This window comes from Pteronotus mesoamericanus, unplaced genomic scaffold (genome assembly GCF_021234165.1).
Source record: "Pteronotus mesoamericanus isolate MK-2021 breed Mesoamerican mustached bat unplaced genomic scaffold, CSHL_Meso_final scaffold_45, whole genome shotgun sequence".
In the NCBI taxonomy this organism is placed as follows: domain Eukaryota; kingdom Metazoa; phylum Chordata; class Mammalia; order Chiroptera; family Mormoopidae; genus Pteronotus; species Pteronotus mesoamericanus.
The window spans coordinates 4,620,732-4,644,871 of record NW_026555317.1 but is presented as its reverse complement, the minus strand read 5'-3'; the positions used below and the strand labels follow the sequence as shown (position 1 = coordinate 4,644,871).

The window sequence follows — 24,140 nt, the reverse complement described above, 5'->3', positions numbered from 1 at the left end:
ATTGGCAAGTTTTTCATTGCACTCTAGTTTCTGCCTAAAATACCTATTCAAATCTCATAATCTTTCCAGAAGCAGGGTGAGATAATAGGATTAAGAAGATATTAAGCCCAGTTTCTATGCTAAAATAAAATTTTCTTTTAATTCCAGGTGCCAAGGGTTGAGATAAATGTGCTCCTAGGTTCATGACCTCTCTTCAAAATTTTATCCCCATACCCCATACTCATTCCTAACCTCCCATTGGCAACTAGTCTTGTTTTGTAAATATCTTTTAGTTTTCAGGAGCTCTTAGAGTATGTGTCTTTTGTATGTGTGTATGTATTTTCAATTCATACAAAATGATATAATACCATTATTATTTCTCACTAAGCATCATATTTTTAAGATCCCTCTACATTGCTCTAAGTACATCTAATCCAGGTTTCTGATCATTTTCTTAACTCTATTACTCTATTGTGTGTATCTACCAGTTTATCTATGCACTTCCCCTGTAATGGACACCAGCACCCAGCTCCCATTTTCTCAGCTCCCAGCACCGCAAAACACCACAGTGCACACCCTTGTCCATATCTTCTAATGGACCTGTGTGAGACTGTCTTTGGCATATACATCCAGAGGTGGAACTCCTGGATCATAAACTATGTATGTACTTAATTTTCTAGTCTATATTCCTACCTACAATGCATGAAAAATTCTACATTTCCATTATTCTGCCAATAATACCTAGATTTGCTAGAAGATTAGAAATACAAGTTTTTATACTATGGGAAAACATACTTTGTTGTTGCTGCTGTTTTAATTAAATGTTACTTGTCTTGAGAATCTACCCTAACCCCACTTTATTATTTTCAAGGGAGGAAAGAATCTTTTAGAGACTTCCGAAATTACTGCTGTGCTTTTAACCAAGATACCTTCATTTGTTCATTCATCCAGACATAATTAGAATGTAGAGCGTGGTAACAGTAGAAGTGTGGGGTACTTTAATTGCTATTCTCAGATTTTGGCATATAACAGATAAAACCTATGGAAGATTTTAATAGCGGTATTAACAAACTTGAAATATCTATATAAAACTTCATTACCAAAACGCAGCATCCATAGCTGTTCTAAATGCTCATGACATATTTACAAAAGTTAATTGTACATTTAGGCAGTGTTGATAAATCCCAAAAAGCAAAAGATTTATAATTAAGCTGTTATTCTCTAACCAGAATACAATAATGTTAGAACTTGACTATTAATTTTTCACTGAAAAGATAAACATTTAAAAGCATCATTATAAACTCTTGGGTTATAGAACTAAAAATTGAAATTATAGACTTTTTCATTAAGGACAGTAAAAGCACATGTACAAAATTTATGGTGTATATCTAAATCTATATCTAAGGAAAGTATATAACCTTAAGGGATATTTTAGTTGAACAAGTTCAATCAGAAAATAATTGAAACAAACATTCTAGTCTGGGAAAAGACTAATAAAATAAAGCAAGAAGTAATTCATTAAATGGATAAATCAGTCCCCAAAATTGATCAATATAAACAAGATCTGATTCTTTAAAAAAAATTAGAACAAATCTCTGGTTATTCTGACCATGAGAGAAAAAGATACCAGCTCTAGTAATATGGAAGGGTATAACCACAAACAAAGGTGGTTTTCTTTAAAAAGATTACTTTTTTAAGTATATTTTATTGATTTTGCTATTACAGTTGTCCCATCTTTTTTCTCCCCTTCGCCCCCCTCCACCCTCCCCGCCAGCATTCCCCACCCCCCTTAGTTCATGTCCGTGGGTCGTACATACAAGTTCTTTGGCTCCTCCATTTCCTGTACTACTTTAACCTTCCCCTGTCTATTTTGTACGTACCAATTATGCTTCTTATTCCCTGTGCCTTTTCCCCCATTCTCCCCCGCACTGATAACCCTCCATGTGATCTCCATTTCTGTGATTCTCTTCCTGTTCTAGTTGTTTGCTTAGTGTGTTTTTGCTTTTGTTTTTTAGGTTCAGTTGTTGGTAGTTGTGAGTTTGTTGTCATTTTACTATTCATAGTTTTTGATCTTCTTTTTCTTAGATAAGTCCCTTTAACATTTCCTATCATAAGGACTTGGTGATGATGAACTCCTTTAACTTACCTTATCTGGGAAGCACTTTATCTGCCCTTCCATTCTACATGATAGCTTTGCTGGATAGAGTAATCTTGGATGTAGGTCCTTGCCTTTCATAACTTTGAATACTTCTTTCCAGCCCCTTTTTGTTTATAAGGTTTCTTTTGAGAAATCAGCTGATAGTCTTATGGGAACTCCTTTGTAGGTAGCAGTCTCCTTTTCTCTTGATGCTTTTAAGATTCTCTTCTTTAATCCTGAGTAATGTAATTATGATGTTTCTTGGTGTGTTTCTCCTTGGGTCCAACTTCTTTGGGACTCTGAGCTTTCTGGACTTGCATGTCTGTTTCCTTCACCAGATTGGGGAAGTTCTTCATTGTTCAAATATGTTTGGAATTTCTTGCTTTTCCTCTTCTCCTTCTGGAACCCTGTGCTGGAAACCTGGATTGTGCAGTCTGTCTTGCTTCCCAGTTGTTCCTCCTGGCTCATCTGCACATGAATGTGGGACCACTTGTTCCTCTAGCCACAGCCTCACCTGCCGATCTGCTGCCTTGCTGCTTGTCCTCTCTGCCCAACCTGCCCATCTGCGCCCCTCTTATCAGCCTGGATGAATATTTCTTCTTTAACTCCTTTGTTGTCAGACATACATATGGTTCAATTTTCTGGCAGTTCTGGTTGGTTTTTGTTTTTAAATTTGTTGTCCTTTTGGTTGTGCGAGGAAGCAAAGCTTATCTACATATGCCTGCATCTTGGTCAGAAGTCCCTTTTAAAAAGATTACTGTGTGCAACTGTAGGCTGATATATTTTAAAATCTAAATTAGATGGATGATTTTTCAGGAAAATAGGAATTAAGAAAATTGACCAAAAAGTTTTAAAGCCTAAGTAGATCACTAACAATAGAAATTGAAAGCCAGTCAGTAATCTTTAGCTCCCCCGCCTCTAACTGCCCTCCAGAAATGTTGTACAAATATATGTTCATACCAAAAATTATGAGTATGTGTTTTTCATTCCCTTGCCAACTATGGGTAGTATCAGTCTTTTAATACTTGCTAATCTGATATGTGAAAAACCTCATTGCTTCAAATTGCAGTTTTTTAATAATAAATTTCAAGAATTGTCATTTACATTGCTTACTTTAAGAATTACCTTTTTCACTTTTTGTCCATTTTTTCTGAATATTTTTTCCTATTCTTAAGCATTGCTTATATTATAAGCATACCTCAGAGGTATTGTAAATTTGGTTCCATACCACCATGATAAAGTAAATATCACAATAAAGTAATACGAATTTTTCAGTTTCCCAGTGCATGTAAAGGTTATGTCTATACTGTAGTCTACTAAATGTGCGAAAGCATTATGTTTAAAAAGACAGTGTGCATACCTTAATTTAAAAATACTTTATTGCTGCCCTGATCAGTTTGGCTCAGTTGATTGGGCATCATCCCACAGAGCAAAAGGTTACCAGTTCGATTCCCAGTCAGGGCATGTGCCTATGTTGTGGATTCCATCCCCAGTGCAACCGGTCAATGTTTCTCACATTGATGTTCTCTCCCTCTCTCCCTCCCTTTCCCACTCTCTTAAAAAAGAAAAAGAAAAGAAAAAGAAAGAGAAAGAAAAATACTTTATTGTTTAAAAATGCTAACTATCATTGGAGCCTTTAACTGGTCCCAATCGTTTTGCTGGTGTGGGATCTTGCCTCAATGTTGATGGCTGCTGACTCTTAGGGTGGTGGTTGCTGAAGGTTGGTGTGACTGTGGCAATTTCTTAAAATAAGACAACAGTGAAGTTTGCCACATCAATTGAGTCTTCCTTTCATGAATGATTTCTCTGTAGCATGTGATGGCATTTTACCTACAGTAAAACTTCTTTCAGAATTAGAGTCATTCCTTCAAACCCTGCTGCTGCTTTCTTCAATGAAGTTTATGTAATATTTTAAATCCTTTGTCATTGCAACAATCTTCACAATATCTTCACCAAGAGTAGAAATTACATCAAGAAATCTCTTTTTATGTTCATCCATAAGAAGCAATTTCTCATCATTAAAGTTTTCTCATGAGATTGCAGCAGTTCAGTCACATCTTCAGATTCCACTTCTCGTCCTCTACTTTTTCTACCATATTTGTACTTACTTTCTCCACTGAATTATTGAACCCCTAAGTCATTCATGAATTTTGGAATCTGCTTTTTCCAAACTCCTGTTAATGTTGTATTTTGATCTTTGTGGGAATCACAAATGATCTCAGTGGCATCTAGAATGATAAATCATTTCCAGAGGGTTTTCAGCTTACTTTGCCCAATCCATTAGAGGAATCACTGTCAATGGAATCTGTAGCTTCACAAAATGTATTTCTTTTTTTGTTTTTAATTTACTGATTTTAGAGGGAGGAAGGAAGAGAGAAACATCAATTTGTTCCACTTATTTATGCATTCATTGGTTGATTCTGGTTATGTGCCCTCACTGGCTATTGAACCTGCAACCTTGGTGTATTGGAATGATGCTCTAACCAACTGAGCTACCCAGCCATGGCATGAAATGCATTTCTTAAATAATTAGACATTATTAAAATCAAAATTACTCATTGGCCTTTGGGCTGCAGAATGGATGTTGTTAGCAGTCATGAAAACAACATCAGCCTCATTGCACATCTCTATCAGAGCTCTTGTGTGAATAGGTGTGTTGTCAATGAGCAGTATTCTTTCAAAAAGGAGTCTTTTTCTGAGTCTAAAAAATATGTAGTAACCCATGTAGTAAACAGATGTGCTGTCATCTAGGCTTTGTTCCATTTATAGAGAACAGGCAGAGTCAATTTAGCATAATTCTCAAAGGGTTTTTGGACTGGTAAACAAGTATTGTCTTCAACTTAAAGTCAGCAGCTGCATTAGCTCCTAAAAAGAGAGCCAAGAATTGACTTCTCTCTAGCTGCGAAAGGCTTAGGTGATATCTTCTTCCAATATAATGCTCTCTGGTCTAGCTTGCAAATCTGGTGTTTTGCATAGCCACCTTCATTAAAGTAGATCGGGATAACTTGCCTCTGCTTCTAAATCAGCACTTGCTGTTTCACCGTGCACTTTTATGTTATGCAGGTGGGTTTTTTTCATTAATTCCTGTGAACCGAACTCTGCTCGCTTCAAACTTCCCTTCTGCAACTTTCCTACCTCTCTCTACCTTCATAGAATTGAAGAGAGTTAGGGCCTTCATCTGGATTAGTTTTTGGCTTAAAGCGATGTTGTAACTAGTATGATCTATCCAGAAAAACTTGCTCCGTATCAGCAATAAGGCTATTTTGCTTTCTTAGCATCCCTGTGTTCATTTGGGGTAGCACTTTTAATTTTCTGCAAGAATTTTTCCTTTGCATTCACAACTTGACTGGTGCGAGAAACCTACCTTTCTGCCTTTCTCAACTTTTGGCATGCCTTCCTCGTTAAGCTTAATCATTTCTAGCTTCTGGTTTAAAGTGAAAGGCCTGCAGCTCTTTCACTTGAACACTAGAGGCTTATTAATTGGCCTAATTAGGTTTAATAATTGGCCTAATTTCATTATTATTGTATTTCAGGGAATAGGGAGGCACAAGGAGAAGATGGGGGAACTGCTCATCATAGTCAGTGGAGCAGTCAGAATACACACAACATCTGTGATTTGTTTGTCACCTAATATGGGTGTGGCTCATGTCATCTCAATTACAATAGTAACGTCACATTACTGATCACAGATCATTGTAACAAAGATTAGTAATAATAAAAAAGCTTAAAGTATTGCAAGAATAACCAAAATATTATAGAGACATAAAGCAAATAAATGCTACTCAGAAAGTGGCACTTACAGACTTGCTCGATGCAGGCTTGCCACAAATCTTCAAATTGTAAAAAACACAGTATCTCTAAAGTTCAATAAAACAAAGCACAATAAAATGAGGTATGCCTCTAGTACTGTTACATACTTACCTTCATTTCTTTGTTCCATGCTACGAAAGATCTTCTCAACCTCAAGATTACCTTTTTTTAATTCTATTTTTCTCTCAATACTTTTTTTAGGGTAGGGGGCAATACACTTAAACCCTTAACCCATGAAATTTATTTTTGTGTGTATAGGTATGATTTTATCTTTCATGTTGAGCTAATTGTCAATAAAGGTTTTTAAATAAAGTGATACTCCTGAATTTATTGGAAAAATCCAACATTGTTTTGTTAAGATGGACTCTATAATCAGTTGAACTTGATAATTAATAGCCGTGGTTCTTTTGAAATTTCTACTCAAAATAACTGATGTAATATGTGAATACCTTAGCAGAATGGAGAGATCTAAAGAGAAAACTAATTTGGACCAAAATGTGAAGGCATTTCACTTATTAATCTTGAAGTTAGATCAGAACATCCCAATGAAAATATCTAACACAGATTATCTGACTTCATGAGTATATCATGAGTGAAATAAAGATTTTAGAGTCATCATGTAAAGATGATCATCATCTTCGTAAGTATTAAAGCCAAGAGAAAAGATTTGAGAGAATGCAGGGAAGGAAGGGGGAGGGGGCACTTCCAGACCATAATTTCAAACCTGATAGAAAATCTTTTGGGACCCATGTTATTTAGCTCTACCACCCTCTACAAGATTTTCATAATCATTTGTTAACCTGGTTTTTCCCATATTTTAGTTGAAGACTTGCTTCATTTTCTGCTTTTCTGCCCCAAGCCCTGTCATTATCTGGGAAACTTTACTATCCTGTTAGAGTTTCTTGAACTCAGTTCTCATTTTAACCAGCCAGTCTTTGACCTTACTTTGAATTTTGGCATCATTCAGAATCATTCCAACTCCATAATCTTTATTCATTCATATATGTAACAAAAGAAATTTTCTGAGGAACTATTATGCAGGCACACTGCATTTTTAATTTTCTGGGGATAATTTTTCATCGTTGCTATCTATCATACTTGCAGAAATAAATGATCAGTTCTGGTTTTATAAAGGTGAATAATAGCTATCAGCTGAGTTACTACTTTTTTTAAGCTTTACTCTTGTCTCTAGAAATTGAAACTTAAAATGTTATTTTTTGGACAAATGCTTTGTGATTGTGTCACCCTTTACTGGTTAGTTTTATTATGGAAACTACCATTGCCAGTTTGGTCTGCACATACTAAAAACTTTTCAAAGGGGAAAAAAAACTCTTAAATGATAGCCATCGACTTACATTTCTAATTTTGACTCTTACCATTGTGTATCTCTGGTCCTAAACTTGAGTGGTTATAAATGAATTAACATAAACCCATTCATCTGGGAGAAAAACAAAACAAAACATCTCCCACCCTGGCCACTGTGGCTCAGTTGGTCAGAGCATTGTCTGTAAACTGGAAGGTTGTGGGTTCAATTCCTGGTCGGGGCACATATGAGAGATACCTGATCCATGTTTCCATGTAAGAAAACTTGGCCTTTTTCCCTATGTTAGGTATGTTTTTCTATTTCCACTTAAAATAACTTTTTTAATTAAAAAGCTTTTTTTTCCTGGATATTTCTGATGGTGTCTGTTCAACAACTATGGGAATGAGTATCGCCTAGATTTTAGTTAAACTAAAAAAGTAGTACATAAAAGCCTGAAACATATGTTGAGATGATGGCAGTTACTTTCTTTTCCCAGTGTGGGATAAGACATTAGCAGGTGAGTTTGCTCTCGTAATAGCAGAAAGTAAACAGAAGCAGCCAGCCAGCATGTATCTCCTTCTAAGACTCTACAACAGAAAGCTTAAACCATGGTAGCTGATAATGTCAGTTGACTTGTGGTCCTTAAATCTTCGTGTGTAAGCCCCACTGCAGAGAACTGAGTGGGCTGACCTGAACCTGGCTAATCCCAGGCCCTGGGGGATGATAAAATCATTAGAGGAGATGCCTGAGCCTTTCCCATGGAACAAAGAAAGTGGACTGTTGTGATTTACAGACAGCAAAAAATGATGTTCCATCCTATGGTGAGTTCTCAGCACAAATTGTCCAACAGTATGCAGGCCTGTGCTTTGTGATGATTGTTATGAATCCATGAAAGTCATCGTGGCATGATTGCATGATTCTGATAGTTTGCACTTGGCTCTAACCGTAGAGTGTGTATAGTGTTTCACCATACCTACAATGTCCCCCACATTTTTGTTAGGACTGTCCTTTATTTTGTGAAAATGACACAGTTGGTCACCTTCCATTGATCTCATATCTGTGATTCAGTAACACAGGAGATGTAGAACTATAAAGTATGAGAAGCTTTTTCCTCCAGATAAGTCTTCATAATCTACATGTATTTCAGTTGGTATACATGAATAAATACATTTTTAAAGTATACAGTGTAGTGGGTTTTAGTGTATGCACAGCTGTGCACCATCACCCAAATCTAATTTTAAAACATTTTCAACACCTCAAAAAACACCTTGTACATGTTAGCAGTCATTCCTCATTTCCCCCAACCTCCCACCTCTGCTCCAGCCTCTGGCTGTGGTTACTTAATCTGTTTTCTCTATAGATTTTTTTTTGTTGTTGTTCTGGACATTTCATATGAATGGAATTGTACAAAAGGCTCTTTCACTTCATGTTCTCAAGGTTCATTTGTGTAGCATGTATTATTCCTTTTTATTACCAAATAACATCATTCCATTGTTTGAATATACCACATTTTATTTATCTAGCCATCAGTTAGTGGACATTTGGATTTCTTCCACTTTTTGGTTTCGTTTAACAAAGCTGCCATGAATGTTCATATACAAATTTTTGTGTGGACATATGTTTTCTTTTGTGCATACGCCTAGAAGTGAATATATACTAGGTCATATATAACCCAATGTTTAACTGTTTGAGAAACTACTAGACTGTTACCCAAAATATTGTCACCTTTTGCATTCCTATAGCAAATATGAGGTTTCCAATTTCTCCACATCCTTGAAAACACTTGTTTTTTTAAGGTTTTTATTTTCATCATTCTAGAAGACTAAATATATTTTACTGAGGTAATTTTTTTCGATTATTTTCTATTTTTAAATATTAACCTCTTTCTAGACAGGAATTAATCAGAGAGACTTGACCTAGAAATGGAAAAAGACACACATGAAGGCTCCTCATTTTATGTGATGTAAACGTGTGTTCTTTCACACCAGTGGTGCTGCATACCACAGCTGGGTTTGTACTTTGGAAATGTAGGAGGTTCACAGACTCAGGCTTCAAATGTACAGCAAGGTGCTCCTGCTTCTACTTCCAAGAGCATCACTCACTGTTCATGGGCAGCTCATTCCATTTGTGTAAGGCTTCAGCTATCAAAGGATGTAACTTAACAAAGATCCAAAATCTGCCTGCATTGATTCCCTGGCTCTGTTTGCAGTTTTTCACTCTGAAGCCATGGGATATAGGTCTAACCTTCTACCTTTTGGGTCCCCACTTCATTCACTGAAGTGTTTTTCTTCTTTCTGGTCTTTACTCTTTGAACCACTCTGCTCAGGTCATGCTTTCTACTCCCCTTCCCTAAGTTGGCAGCTTTCCTGAGTCTAGTAAGTTTGTCAATATTCTATTTTTAAGCATGTCTCCTTGAACTAAGCATGCTGAGTTTCTGATAGGGAGAGCATGTTGACAGCAAATTTTGTTTCTCTATGACTAGGGCATTTCTGTGGCCTAACATATATTTTACTCCTGTTAAACTCACTAGAGCTATTAGACCTATATTGCCACACTCTTCTATGTAAGCTTTTGTTTTGTTTAATCTCACTTCTTAAACTGGTAATACAATGACATGGTACCAAATTTAAAATGTGTAAAAGTATTGGATAGAGTGTCCTTCCAACTCCTAACCCTTAGGCACTCAGCTCTCCTTTCCAGAATCACTCAGTGTTACTTGTTGCATATCATTACAGAGGTCTTTAAACAGTTTTATGGAAGTGTAATTTACATAACATAAAAGTAATCTATTTCAATTTTTTAGTAAATTTACAGAGTTGTGCATTTATTACCACAATTCAGTTTTAGAACATTTCTGTCACCCCAAAAAAGGGGTGCAACCAATCTGCATTACAGCCCTGGACAATTTCTAACCTTCCTCTGCCTTTTCTGGACATTTCATATAAATACAATTATAAAATACATAGTTCTTTTGCTTAGCATGTTTTCAAGATTCATTCATGATGTGGTATGTATCAGTATTTCCTTTTTTTGTTTAAGATGTTATTTTTAGAGAGGAAGGAAAGGAGGGAGAAAGAAACATTAATCCGTTGGCTCTTGTATGTGCTCTGATCAGGGACCAGACCCACAATCCAGGCATGTGGCATGATGGGGAATCAAGCCAGCAACTTTTCATTTGGTCAGGGCAGTAGTTCCTTTTTATTGCTGATAAGTATTCCATTACACGGATATGCCACATTTTGTCTAATTACCTGTTTCTAGACATTTGGATTGTTCATTTTTTTTGGATAATAATATGCTATGACCATTTATGTAAACATTTTTGTGTGCACATATGTTTCATTCTGGGTATATACCTACAAGTGGAATTACTGGGTAATATGTTAAGTTTATGTTTAGTTTTTAAGAAAATGCCAAAGTGTCTTCCAAAGCGGCTGTACCATTTTTACATTCCCACCGGCAGTATGTGAAGGTTCCAGTTTCTCTGCTTCCTTGTCAGCACTTAGTACTGTCCATCTTTTTTATTATAGCTATCCTAGTAGGTATAAAGTGATCTCGTGATCTAAATTTGCCTTTTCCTAATGACTGATAATGTTGAACATCTTTTCATATGCCTATTGGCCACTCATATCTCTTTGATGAAATGTCTGTTCAATGTTTTACCCAGTTTTAAATTACATGGACTGTATCGCTATTTATTTAGATCTTTAATTTCTCACATCAGTGGTTTGTAGTTTTCAGAGTGCAAAACTCGCACTTCTATTAAATTTATTCCTAAATATTTTATTCTTTTTGATGACATTATGAATGAAATTGTTTAATTTTATTTCAAATTGCTCATTGCTAAACTATAGACACATAATTGATTGTTTATCTTATTGATCTTATAGTCTGCAATCTGGCCGAACTTATTTTAGTCTTCCAGTACCTCTTTTTGGAATCCTTTGTATATTCTACAGATAGGATCATGCCATCTGCAAATAAAAACAGCATTACCTCTCCCTTTCTAATCTGGGTTTTCTTTCACGGGTAATTTATACATTAAAAAGCAAATACTGCATATGTTTTATACCCTTTCTCATAAAAATGGCAGCATACTTTGTTTTTTTGTACTTACAATCTGAAAAATCCATCTATTTCAGTACCTAAAGTGTCTTTTTTCCTTTCTTTTTTTTTTTTTTTTTTTTTTTTTTTTTTCTTTTATAGCTGCAGAGAAGGTGTAGTGTATTGTTTGGTCAGTCACATCTTCCTCACCACACTCTCTGTACTTGTACATTTTTTTTAACATAATAAAGATCTCATTATTTTATATTAGTTTTTCACTGTTTATGATCTAGATCATTTGTTCTAACACTTCCATATTTTCAGAAATGTAGCTGTTCCCTTTCTAGATGGGGAGACTAGCATAAAAAGATTATGGCTTACTCAAATAGAAACTACTAGCAAATGGAAAGCCTGAGGCTGGCTTAGGTATTGAACTCCAGACCCAGAGCTTTTTCTACTGCATCCAAGTTTCTGCCATTCCTCCTGAGTAATGTATGGAGCTTTACAGTTATCCCTTGTTTGACTTTGCCCATCATTCCTGTTACCGTTTTAGATTGTGGCAGCCATTTAGGCCCTCCCAGATGCACATTGTAAGGGAGGTCTTTCCATATCTCTAAGACATTGATATATAAAATGTTAAGATGGAATAGCCAGAGCAAACCAAGTGACTGTCACACAGTAAGTGCTTAGTGTTTGTTGTTCAATGCAAGATACATCGTTCAGTAAAGGTTTCTCACTGTGTTGACAATAATATTTCAGTAAGCATATTTCAACCAATTATGGTTCTACCAACTTATGTTATCATTCAGCCCAGATAAGCCCATCTTGCCCTAAAGGATGTCATGAGAAGTTTTATCACTGTATTCAAATGAAGTACCCTACTACACATTCTTTTTCATTCCCAGTTAGTGACCATGTCTACTAGAGAAAACAGGGCTCACTTGGCAAGGCATGTTCTGCTAGCCTTACTGAGCCCTAGATGAAATTTGCTAATCTTTTAATTATCAGATTGGTGATCCATTCTCAAACCTCTCAGGTCATTAGTGTTAAACCCACCAGTTTACAATGCTTATCTTTTTGAAAATTAAAACATTTCTTGTCCCCAGACATCTAACATAGCTCCTCTCTTCCAGGATTCTGTTGCTAAGTTTCCTGAAGTTCCTGGAATATAGTCTTAGTTCAGGGGAGCAAATACCCTCAGTTTCCTTTCTGACTTAAGCTTCAATGTATACCTCTACAAAACTTGCTTAAGAAGATAAGCAGCTGGCATTTATTCAAAATACAGTGCCCATATCTATCCCCACAGGATTTCAACTCTTTTCTGGGTCAGGATTCCTCCCCCAGGGGATTGTCATGATACACAAGTTTAAGAAATTCTGTTTTATACTATATTTGTTCAACTATATTTTGATAAATTTTTTTTGTCACCCACTAATATTCCACCATCAACTTAAATCCATGAACTTTCTGAACCTTGTTCTGAATGTAACTAAAAAGGCCTTTTTTTGGTTCTTTAGTTCCTTTTGCAGTTCTGATTTAGGACCTCTCTGGGGGCCTTTTTCAGCTCTTAGGCATTCATCCTTGTGTAGGTGTCTGAATATGATCTTCTAAGCGCTCTGCAGCTCTTCGTCTCTTAAATTATCCCAGCCTTCTACCGCTCATCAAAATTTAAGCAGGTGTCAGGTCAGGATTCATTCTAAAGACCAACCAGACTAATTTTCGGCTAACATCCTCCTCAGAATTTTTCAAGTCATAGGAATATACCTTTTTGGGGGGCAGGGGGGCGGGGGGGGCGGGTCTTACCTTCGGGAAAGAGCTCAGGCCCTTATTCAACTGTAGGAGGATTCTCCACCCTATCATAAATTATGCGGTAGCATGTTGACATTTTCACAAGCTTCCTGGCAACTTTATCTCAACAATTTGAATGATACTAGGAAGGGCTCTTTTTGATTTGATTTTGTATGTTTTCTTATCCTGGGGGTTATTGTGCCATTGACTGCATGTAATGATAACAGAGTCTCTTGCTTTTTCTAGGTGGCAAACGATATGATATCTCCTGACTCTATTTCATCTTCTACCAGTAGTTTCTGGACCTCAAGCTCCACGCTTTGCAACAAGCAAAATGTACCTCTGTTAAATAAGGGCGTGCAAACAGGTAAATGACTTGAATGTAAACATTTCTTTCCATCAAATTACAAGTAGCTGTTAAACATAAGATACTCAACCTCATACAAAATGAAAATTAACACTATACTTAAATGCCATTATTCATCTATCAGATTGGCAAAAATCTCAGCTTGATAGTAAGTTTGCGGGCAAGAATGTAAGGAAATACACTCATACATTCTAGTGGGCCTGAGTTGCAAGTACAACCCCTATGACAGGCAATTGAGCAGTTTCTATCAAAACTGCTTTCACCCAGCACTTTTACTTTCAGAATTTAGCCTATAGATACATATTGCATATGTGCAAAATGAAAAATGTGTAGAATTAACCACAAAGTTAATCTAAGTATTTAACAGGAAATTTAACTCAATGTCCATCAATATAGCCAAGTGGTTGAATTATTGTACATGTATATAATGAAATCCTACAATGGCCAACAAAGGTCTTTCTCTCTACCAATATGTAAAGATCTCCAAGGTGCATAATTAAAAAGAAAAGGCAAGGTACAGAACAGTGTATAGCATGCTACTACATGTATTTAAAAAAAAAAGAATTGCTTGACTGCACAGAATAAATTCTCTGGAATCATGCAGTCATAAACTGACTGAGTGGAAAACAGGAGTAGAAAGGAGGCTTTTTATTTTATGCCTTTCTATATCTTTTGATTTTATAAAACAAAAATAAACTTCCACGTTGATTCCCCACCCACCCCAGGTCTTGTCTTTACATCTGTCAACCTCTTCCTAACTTGGGTGACTGCCAGTAGGACTACAAGCATTCACTGTTTGTCTTACTTGGGATCAGAATTGAAATCCTTTACCCATTGAATCTATATTAGTAGTTCTTTCTAAAATCTAAATGGGCTTAGAAATAAAAAACCCTCTTTCTTTTCCCCCTCCCTCCTCTCTTCTCTCTCCTCCTCCTCTTCTCTCTGTCAACCCCTTCTTTCCTCCCCCACCACCTTCTCTCCCTCACACCCCCTCAACGCCCAGCAAAGGCAGTAGACTGGGTTTTTCAAGCCTTAAAAACTTTGAATATACCTGCCAACCAAATCTCAAGGCTGCTCCCAGAGACATCTGTGATCTTTCCCCTCAGGTAACTTGGAGATTGTGAATGGTGTCAGAAAACACACTCGAGATGTTGGGGTAATTTTCCCAACTCCCAGTTCTAGCGAAGTTAGAGTGGAAGAGGACAGTGATGTGACTTCTTGGTCGGAAGAAAAAATGGAAGAAAAAAGGCTCGTTACCAGTTATCTTGGAGACAAAAAGTTAAGGAAGAGCAAGCAGAGGTGCTATGAAGGTCAGTTTCTAATTCCCAGTTTTGTAGCAGAAAAACTACTGAATTTTAAGTTTATTAAAGTGCTCAGATTCCTTTTTCTCAATGACCGTATTTTGACCCCATCTCTACCCTCAACACCACCATGACAAGAAAAACAAACTTTAAGTATCTAGTAGTACAATTACAGACTCATACCTGCAATTAGACTCCTGGGCATCGTGATGGGCTCTAACAGCTGGCTCTGGTGAGAAAAATGAAAAATCTTTTTTCTTTCTTAAAAATATTTCCTATAGGAGTTTCATGGTTTGTTCCTATGGAAAAGGTGAAGTCTAGTCCTAAGAAGGAAAACCTGCCCAAGCATCGTGGCCCTGGTATCTCCTGGTTTGCACCAATAACCAACATCAAACCTTGGAGGGAACCACTGCGGGAACAGAACTGGCAGAGTCAGCACACAGAGAGCCACGGGTCACTAGCTGGCCCAGGCAGAGGTCCACTGAAGCCATTCGTGAGAGCCACTTTACAGGTACAATAACATTGAGTTAATTTTAGCCCTACGTTTAAGGGGGGAAAAAATGGGTGAGACACAAGTTCAGTCTGTGACTTGGCCTTCAGAAGTACAGTCATGTGACCCTAGTTTCTAGCGCCTCTGTAGTTCACCTGTTCTCATCCTCATCATTAATCAAAGGCTGCCTTACTCTGTTAACTATTTTAAATCATACATCACCCTCAGTATCTGGGGAGAAAATAGAAAGGAAGATGTTGCGACGCTGTTCATTGGGTTTGTAGACGCCTGCAGTGCTCTGGGAGGGGTCACGTTTGCATCAGCCTTTATTTGTCCCTCAGTAACTCCTATTCCTGTTTAATGCAGGGTTAAAAGGTGCCAAGTCTCTTCTTTATAGGTCCCTTGGGAGCTAAAGGAAATGTTATTTAAATATGTACAGGGTGAGGCAAAAGTAGGTTTATAGTTGTGAGTACATGTAAGTTCTTGTATTATTTATTAACTGTATTATTTTTCATATGAACAACTTTAAACCTACTTTTGCCCCACCCTGTATTTGTTTGAAGGGAAATTTAAGATAGCACAGTGGGCCAAGTTCTATCCCATTCAGAAGAGTTGTAATTGCCACAATCTTGGTTCTTGGCCTATTCCAAAGGCATTTCTTTTACCACTCTGATTTCCCTATTGGAGCTCTTCCTCACAGAGTTGTTAGGTTATTTTTCAACTTGAGATAGTTTCTAAAGAATAGAAAATATCTTTAGAAACAGGCTCTTTAAATCTGTTGGTCAGGTACTGTTTTTCTAGGCCCCTGAGAGCAGACTATATCACTAATACGGGGGCTTTTTCTCTTCCTCAGGAATCACTTCAGCTTCACAGACCTGACTTCATCTCCCGCTCTGGGGAGCGAATAAAACGTCTGAAGTTAATAGTCCAGGAGAGGAAGCTGCAGAACATATTACAGAGAGAGCGGGAGACGCTGTTCAACACTGTGACAGAATGGCAGGGCCGCCCGGACCCCATGTGCCCGCTCCCTAAGAGAGGTACACTCCGTTCATTTTGCTGATACTGGGTAAAGAAGTCAAGATCTGCTTCTTGCTAGGGACCACTGCTCAATGCCAGGCCAGTGACATGGACAGGAAGTGACTTTTTGCTTGCTGAGACTCACATGTCCTTAGGTAGCAGAACCTGCCTGCCCAGTTTAGCTGTCAGTACTGGCATGATCCAAATAAGCCCAGTTACTCTTGCCCTGTCACTGGATCTTCAAAACGAGAATGTGCAGTAAGAATGGTGTTTATATAAACAAGCTCTGTGTCTGTGAGCAGGTTAGTTCCAAAAGTAGTATAATGTCTTTTTCATTAAAGATGGGGCAGTTTCCAGGCTTGGCTACTTCATAGGGTGGTAATAATATTAATAATAATAATAGTTATGATAGTAGTAACAATAGTAGTAATAATAATAATATTAAGCCCTTATATTTTACTGACATTGTTCGTGTTAATGCTACAGGACCTCTTGAGGCAGATAGTATTAATATCCCTATTTTAGAGGTGAGAAAACTAAGGCAAAGAGAGATTCAGTGCTGTGCCCAAGATTACACACCTAATAAGCTTGGATTTGAACCCAGGTGGGCTGGCTCCAGAGTCTGTGCTCTTTGCAGTTATGCTAGGTATAAGATCAATAAAATAATATATGAAAGCTGTGAAAACTGTAAAGTACTACCTAATGCTTTCATCACATTACCTGTAAACTGGGCAGTGTTTCAATTCACAGTCTGGTCTGTGCCACAGAGTGTTGTGTCTTCAGGAGACCTGCGCTGCCCTCACAGTCCTCATAGCCTAACCTTGGCCTTGGCCATTGGTGACCACCTGGCACTGTCAGCTCACACTAGGACCACAGAGTCCTAGCAACTCTCACACAAAGCTCTTGCACACCACAGCCTTCCTTGTTAAGTCACTATTCACTGAAAACCCTTTCTTCTCTTGCTTAGGTTTCCTGACTGCCCAGAAGGGCAGGCCTGTTGGAAAGAAGGAAATGATTCAGAGGTCTAAACGGTAAGGCCCAAAAAATAAGAGTAATTAGAAAAGTACAGATCAGGCCAGCATGTGGTCAAGAGCTCTGGCTTGTCGGGAGAGTAAAGGCATTCTGCTCAAGTCAGAACATCATAAGGAAATTAGTTGTGAAAGTACTTCCTCACTTATGGCACTGAAAAAGAAAAGAAAAATAGGTAGCAGATCATGGTACAAATGACTTGTTGCAATGAATATGGAGGTGCGGATATCTCATTGAGATTGTAATTTCATCTCCTTTGGATAAATACCCAGAAATGGGATTGCTGGATCATACGGTAGTTCTATGTTTAGTTTTTTGAGGGGAAAAACTGCTTTCCATAGTAGCTTTACCAATTTATATTCCCACTAGCAGTGCTCAAGGGTTCCCTTTTCTCTGTATCCACTCCAGCATTTGTTCTCTCTCTTTTTTTAATAGCCATTCTAACAGATGTGAGGTGATATCTCATTGTGTTTTTCATGAACAGTGACTTTTTTTATTATTATTTTTAAGATTTTTATTTTTTTATTTAATCTTTATTGTATTTTTTTCCATTGCCATTTAGTCCCCTTATATCCCCCTCTTCCCAGCAATCACCACAGTGTTGTCCGTGACCATGAGTCCTTTTACCTTTTTGCTCAACCCCTCCAGCCCCTCACCCCCACTACTCACTCAGCTGTCATCTGCTCTCCATTTATGAGTATGTCCCCATTTTCCTTCTTATTGCAGTTTGTTCATTAGATTCCATATATGAGTAAAATCATATGGTATTTGTCTTTCTCTGGCTGGCTTATTTCACTCAGCATAATGTTCTCCGGGTCCATCCATACTGTTGCACAGGGTGAAATTTTCTTCTTTTTCACAGCTGAATAGTATTCTATTATGTAAATGTCCCATAGTTGTCTTATTCACTCATCTACTAATGGACACTTGGGCTGCTTCCTTATCTTGGCTATTGTAAATAACACTGAAATGAACATAGGGGTGCTTATGTTTTTCTGAATTAGTGTTTTAAGTTCTTTCAGATATATTTCCAGAAGTAGGATCTCTGGGTTAAAAGGCAGATCCATTTTTAATTTTTTGAGGTATCTCTATACTGCTCTCCACAGTGGCTGCACCAACCTGCATTCCCACCAACAGTGCAAAAGGGTTCCCAGTGTCCCACACATTTTGAATTGTTGTGTCCTCATTTTCACTTGCATCAAAATATTTTTAATTTTTCCTTGATCTCATTGTTGATCCAGTCAGGCTTTATAACATATTATTTACCTTCCATATCTTTGGGTGTTTTTCAGTATTCTTCTTGTGATTATTTTTTAGTTTCATAGCATTGTGGTCAGAGAAGATGCTTGATATGATTTCAGTCTTCTTAAATTTATTGAGACTTGAATCCTAACATGTGAACTATCCTAGAAAACATTCATGTGCACTTGAAAAGTATGTGTATTCTGCTGCTTTGGGGTGAAATGCTCTGAAGATATCAATTAAATCCATTTGATCTGGTGTGTCATTTAAGGCCACTGTCTCCATGTTGATTTTCTGCTTAGAAAATGTATGCATTGAAGTCAATGGGGTTTTAAATCCCCAATTATGACTGTATTTCTGTCAATCTCTTCCTTTATGTCCTTCAGGACTTGCTTCACTTATTTTGATGCTCCTATGTTGGGTGCATAAATGTTTATGAGGGTTGTATCCTCTTGTTGGATTGTTCCCTTTATCAGGATATAGTGTCCTTCTTTGTCTCTTACTATAGCCTTGGTTTTAAATCCTGTTTTGTTGGATATGAGTATTGCCACCCCAGCTTTTTTTCCTTTCCATTTGCATGAAATATCTTTTTCCATACCTTTACTTTTAGTCTGTGTGCATCTTTCAATCTGAGATGTGTCTCTTAGCAGCAGTATATATATGAGTCTTGTTTTCTTATCCATTCAGCTACCCTGTGTCTCTTGGTTGGAGCATTTAAGCCATTTAGATATACATATCTTATATCTATCTATCAGTACCTGTGTATCAATACAACTGTCATCTATCAATATAAGATTATTGATAGATACGTATTTAGTGCCATTTTATTGTTAGGCTATTTTCCTCTTTTCTTTCTTTCTCTTTTTCTTCTTCTTAAAGAAAGCTCTTTAACATTTGTTGCAGTACTGGTTTGGTGTTAACAAAGTCCTTTAGCTTTTTTTGTCTGGGAAGCTCCTTGTTTCTCCTTTGATTTTAAATAATAGCTTTGCTGGGTAAAGTATCCTTGGTTGTAGGTCCTTGCTTTCATCACCTTGAATGTTTCACGCCACTCCCTTCTGGCCTAGATTGTTTCTGTTGAGAAATCAGATGACAGTCTCATTGTACTCCCTTGTATGTAACAATCTGCTTTTCTCTTGCAGCTTTTAGGATTCTCTCCTTGTCTTTAAGCCTTGTCATTTTATTGATGATATGTCTTGGAACAGATTCTTTGAGTCCAGCTTGTTTGAGATTCTTTGAGCTCCCTGTAATTGTATGTCTTTTTTTCTTTCACCAGATTGGAGAAGTGTTTAGTCACTATTTCTTCAAACAGGTTCTCGATCCCTTGTTCACCCTCTTCTTCTGCTATTCCCATGATGTAGATGTTGTTATACTTCATGTTATCCAAAATATTTCACAAGCTCTTTTCTTTTTTTTTTAATTGTTTTTCTTTCTGCTGCTCTGCCTGAGTATCTTGTCTCCCAAATCACTGATTTGATCCTCTGCCTCATCTAATCTACTGTTTATTCCTTCCAGTGTTTTATTTATTTCAGATATTACATTCTTTTTTTTCTGACTAGCCCTTTTTAATGGTTTCTGTGTCTTTTTTCATGCTGTTGAGTATCCTTATAATCATTACTCTAAATTCTCTATCTGATAAATTGCTTGCCTCCATTTCATTTAGTTCTTCTGGAGAACTCTCTTGTTCTTTCACTTGGGGTCTCTTTCTTTGTCTTCCCATTTTGGGGGCCTCTTTGTATATCCCACCTTAGTTGCTAAACCATCAGTGATATGGTTTAAGCTGTAATCAGTGGCCTAAGCACCACGGGCGGAGGGGAAGGAGATAATTCCTGTGGGGGTGGGGGTTGGCTATTGCTTCCCCTCAGGCTGATATCACTTGGGTGCTCTGCCTGAGAAAGATGGCGTCTGCAGTATGGGGGAGGAATCAGCACAGGTATCCTGGTGGCTGCTCCTTCAGTTCTCTCCATTGAGCCACCAACCCCAGACTCTCCTCAAACATCTCTAGTCCATTCTTCCCTTCCCCTTACGCTAGAGCCCAGCATAAGTGACTATAAACAAAATTTCATGTGTTGGCCCTTTAAGAGGCTCTCTGCATCTCCAGCCATCTCTCCCTGGCAGACAGAAACCCTGCTGGATGTTTTCACAGCTGGATGTTTTCTGGGTTCCTTTCCAGCTCTGGTGCTACAGGCTGGGGAGCCAAGCTTTGGGTTTAGACCCAACACTTCTTGGGGAATCCTTAACCCTCAGCCACTTATATATTCCTCCGGAATTTCAGCTGCTGCCCATGGGAGTCCAGCCAGCCCTTTTGTGACTCCTCTGCACTCCCTGCCAGTGTTGTGGTAAAGTGGTTTCTTCTGTCTTTCATTGTCCTTCTCTCTAGCTAGTGTTCAGTTGGTTATTCAGGATGATTTCTCTACAATTTAGCTATAATTCCAGATTGGTCATAGGAGGACGTTCATGTAGCTTCAGCTTACTCCTCCACCATTTGGATCCTTCTCCATGAACAGTGACTTTTAAAAGTGTACACTTATTCCTTTTAGGTCTCTTTCCTGACCTCTACTTTTGCTTTTTCAGTTAGTGATTATATTCATTATGTGGAACTCCCCATTCTCTCCCATACTTGCTCGGGACCCCAACTCACACAGCTAGAAAGCTGAGGAGCAGTCACTTGACCCATCACTGCACATGCACCCAGCTAGCACATGCTCGAGACAGTCTTCCCGGTTGCCCTGGAACCCCGCTGCTAACTCCTGACGGACGTGGGCTGGCCTCCACTCGCAGAGGACTGCTCTTCTCCAGCTTCTGCTATCTACCTTCTCTGATCTCTTTTCCACAGAGCCTCTCTATCATTTTCAATGATTTTTTTCAGATAGAGAAAATGTCAGAAAATATAGTTGATGTCAGAACTATATATATATATATAATGTCAGAAAAGTTGAAATAAGAAAATACGTATCATTCATAATCCTTTCATCTAAATAGAACACACTATTCCTGTATCTGGCAGGAGAGGGAGTTCTGCAGGCACTTGTTTTAACACATACTTTTTTCCCCAAATTGATCCAATTAATTAATATATACAGGTTTGTAACCTGCTTTACTGTGCTCAACATTAAATTGTGACTATTTTTCCATAACATTAAAAAATTTTTGAAACGTATTTTTATGCTTTATAATAATTTTATTCTATTCTATAATCTGTTTAATTATTTTTGTTGGAAATTTAGATTATTTCCAATTAGAGTATATTTATCATATGCATGTTTGATCATGCTCCTCCCTACTTAAAATCAGTGACACCAATTGCTAATAGGATAGAGAGCCCGAGCCTTCACCTTGCTCGGAGACCCTCCACAGCTCACCTCACCTTCACCCCATCTGCTTCCCGCCTGCCCCCCTACACTTGTCTCTGTGAAGCTTTGACCTGCCGTAACTCGCATCCCCATTATGCTCCTGTTTCAAGACCCGCCTCAAACTTAATCTCCTCTCTGGCCTTCCCCGACTTACTTCACTCAGAATAAGTTTCTGCATTTCCTGTAATATTTTGTAGCATTTTGGAGATATGACCATTATTGAACTTTTCCCCCATTATTTCCCTTATGTTTAAAAATATAATAGTAATACATGTTCATTATCTCATAGTGAAGGTACACATTTTTCGCATATAGAGTGAAAAGCAATTTATCTCCATCCCATTATCCCACTTCTTTTCCAGAAGTAACCACTATCAGCAGGATTTAATTGTTTGTTTTTATTTATTTGTCTTCCCTTCCAGATTATAAGCACCCCAGGCCAGGATATTTTGTGTCCAAGTGTCTGACAGGACACTGGGCACACAATGGCCCAGGGCCTGTCTGTGAGGGACTGACTGCCTTGAGAGCAGTAGAGCTTAGGTGAGAAGACACCATGTGCCTTTGTGGTCTGGTAACCTCATGCTTTTTGTCTTTCCACTGGTGTCATTTCTAAGGATTTATGAACAGCTTCCAGAAGTACAGAAAAAGAAAGAAGAGGAAAAGAGGAGATTGGAATATAAATCATACCGGTTGCGAGCCCAGCTGTATAAAAAGGTCAGTAAGTCCTAGAGCAGGATTGATCAGGTTTATCAGAAGGAAGAGAAATTGAGAGAAACACATATGACTCGTTTGAATTGACTACCTTTGGGGAGTGAACGTAAGCTCATAATGCATCATATACCACTGCTGAAATTTGGAAGATAAAGACACCTATGACTAGATTTCAAATCTAAAAATAAAAAAGCAAATCCCGCCCCCCCCCCCCCCCCCACCCAAAAAAAAAACCCTCTAGGCATACATTTGGAATGAAACCAGTTTCATCCTTAGGAGTCAGTTTAGATGTATGTCATGGTAGAAACTTGGGTTTTTATTCCAAATTCCCAGATGGTAGTTTTATAGCTCTAGGATTTTTAAATAAAGTGGAAAAAGTCCCAGTGCAGCTTAAGAGTTGGCAGCTTGGGGAGCCAGAGCCTTGAAACCACACCATGTCCTGTCCAAAGCCCCAGTGGAGTCAGTAGTGCTGCAGATCCCGGAACTGCACAGGCCGGGGGACTTGGTAGCAATTTATTGTTTGAGAAACAAAATCAGCTACTATGCCTGGAGGCCCATATCCTTCACTGTCCTGGTTTCTTCCCAGCCCCTTCACTTCACCCAAAAAGGACTCTGAAAGTCAGAAACCAAAAGATGAGTTCATTCGAGACCAGTGTGGGATTGGAAAACTGCTTGTGAAGCACAACGCAAAGCTCGGGCTGGGGCTCCTCGAGTGCAGAGGCCACAGGCATTGTGTCAGGCCTCTCATTGTACCTGTGTGTTTGTGAAATGATGGATGGGGTCAGTCTATCAGGATTATAGAGTATCTGTATCTATATAGAAATAATAGATATTGATTATAGATCATTTTTCCTAAATACTCTAGAAAGTATTTTTGTTGTATAATAACCGTAGTTTCTATAGGTGGGGAAGACAAACAAGATTTGGGTAGAACCACACTGGTCTCTTCACCAATATACCTGAGGTGAGGAGTGTCTGTCTGCCTCTGACTGCAAGAGTTGCTAACTTCCCTCTTGCCTGTCTTTTCTTCCACAGAAAGTGACCAACCAACTCTTGGGGAGAAAAGTTCCCTGGGACTGAGATAAAATTATTTTCTTCAGAGCCTTGGAATTTTATTTTATAAACCTGAAGAAGCACATTCTTTACTTTTATGAGACTGGTTTAATAAAACTAACTCCTTATTCCATGTGTAATTTAGAAGTAGTAACCTTTTAAAGAGTCTGTGACAGAGTTGTAATTATTAATGGTTTGGGAGCAATACTTTGTCTACAGTGGCCTTGTCCACAGGGATGTTTGTTATAATGATATTCTCTTCATTTTAGCCAAGAGATAGTCCCTTTTTGTATGTGTTTTTATACTTTTAGAAAATAAATAACTTCTTACTGACTCATCATAAAACAAGTCACAGAGGGTCATTTCTTTCCCATATACAGATGTGCAGAGGGCTAGGCAATGTCTCCCCCGAAGCACGCCAGTCTGTAAAACCTGAAAGGTCAGTCCCGGCGCTGCCAGCCTGGTCAGTTGTTAGCGCGTCATCCTGATATGCCAGGGTTGTGGGTTTAGTCTCCAGTC

At 38.0% G+C, this 24,140-nt stretch overlaps 1 protein-coding gene across 1 annotated transcript in view; it reads left to right on the top strand.

Moving 5' to 3' along the window:
- Positions 1 to 23,876, top strand: part of ALMS1 (ALMS1 centrosome and basal body associated protein) — a 215,885-nt gene extending 192,009 nt beyond the window's left edge. The window contains exons 17-23 of the mRNA XM_054593521.1: positions 13,308 to 13,428; positions 14,535 to 14,738; positions 15,011 to 15,240; positions 16,073 to 16,256; positions 17,204 to 17,267; positions 22,472 to 22,571; positions 23,604 to 23,876. Coding sequence (XP_054449496.1) covers positions 13,308 to 13,428; positions 14,535 to 14,738; positions 15,011 to 15,240; positions 16,073 to 16,256; positions 17,204 to 17,267; positions 22,472 to 22,571; positions 23,604 to 23,648 — 948 coding nt within the window. The 3' untranslated portion in view covers positions 23,649 to 23,876. The remainder of the gene's footprint in view (positions 1 to 13,307; positions 13,429 to 14,534; positions 14,739 to 15,010; positions 15,241 to 16,072; positions 16,257 to 17,203; positions 17,268 to 22,471; positions 22,572 to 23,603) is intronic.
- Positions 23,877 to 24,140: the final 264 nt, after the last annotated feature.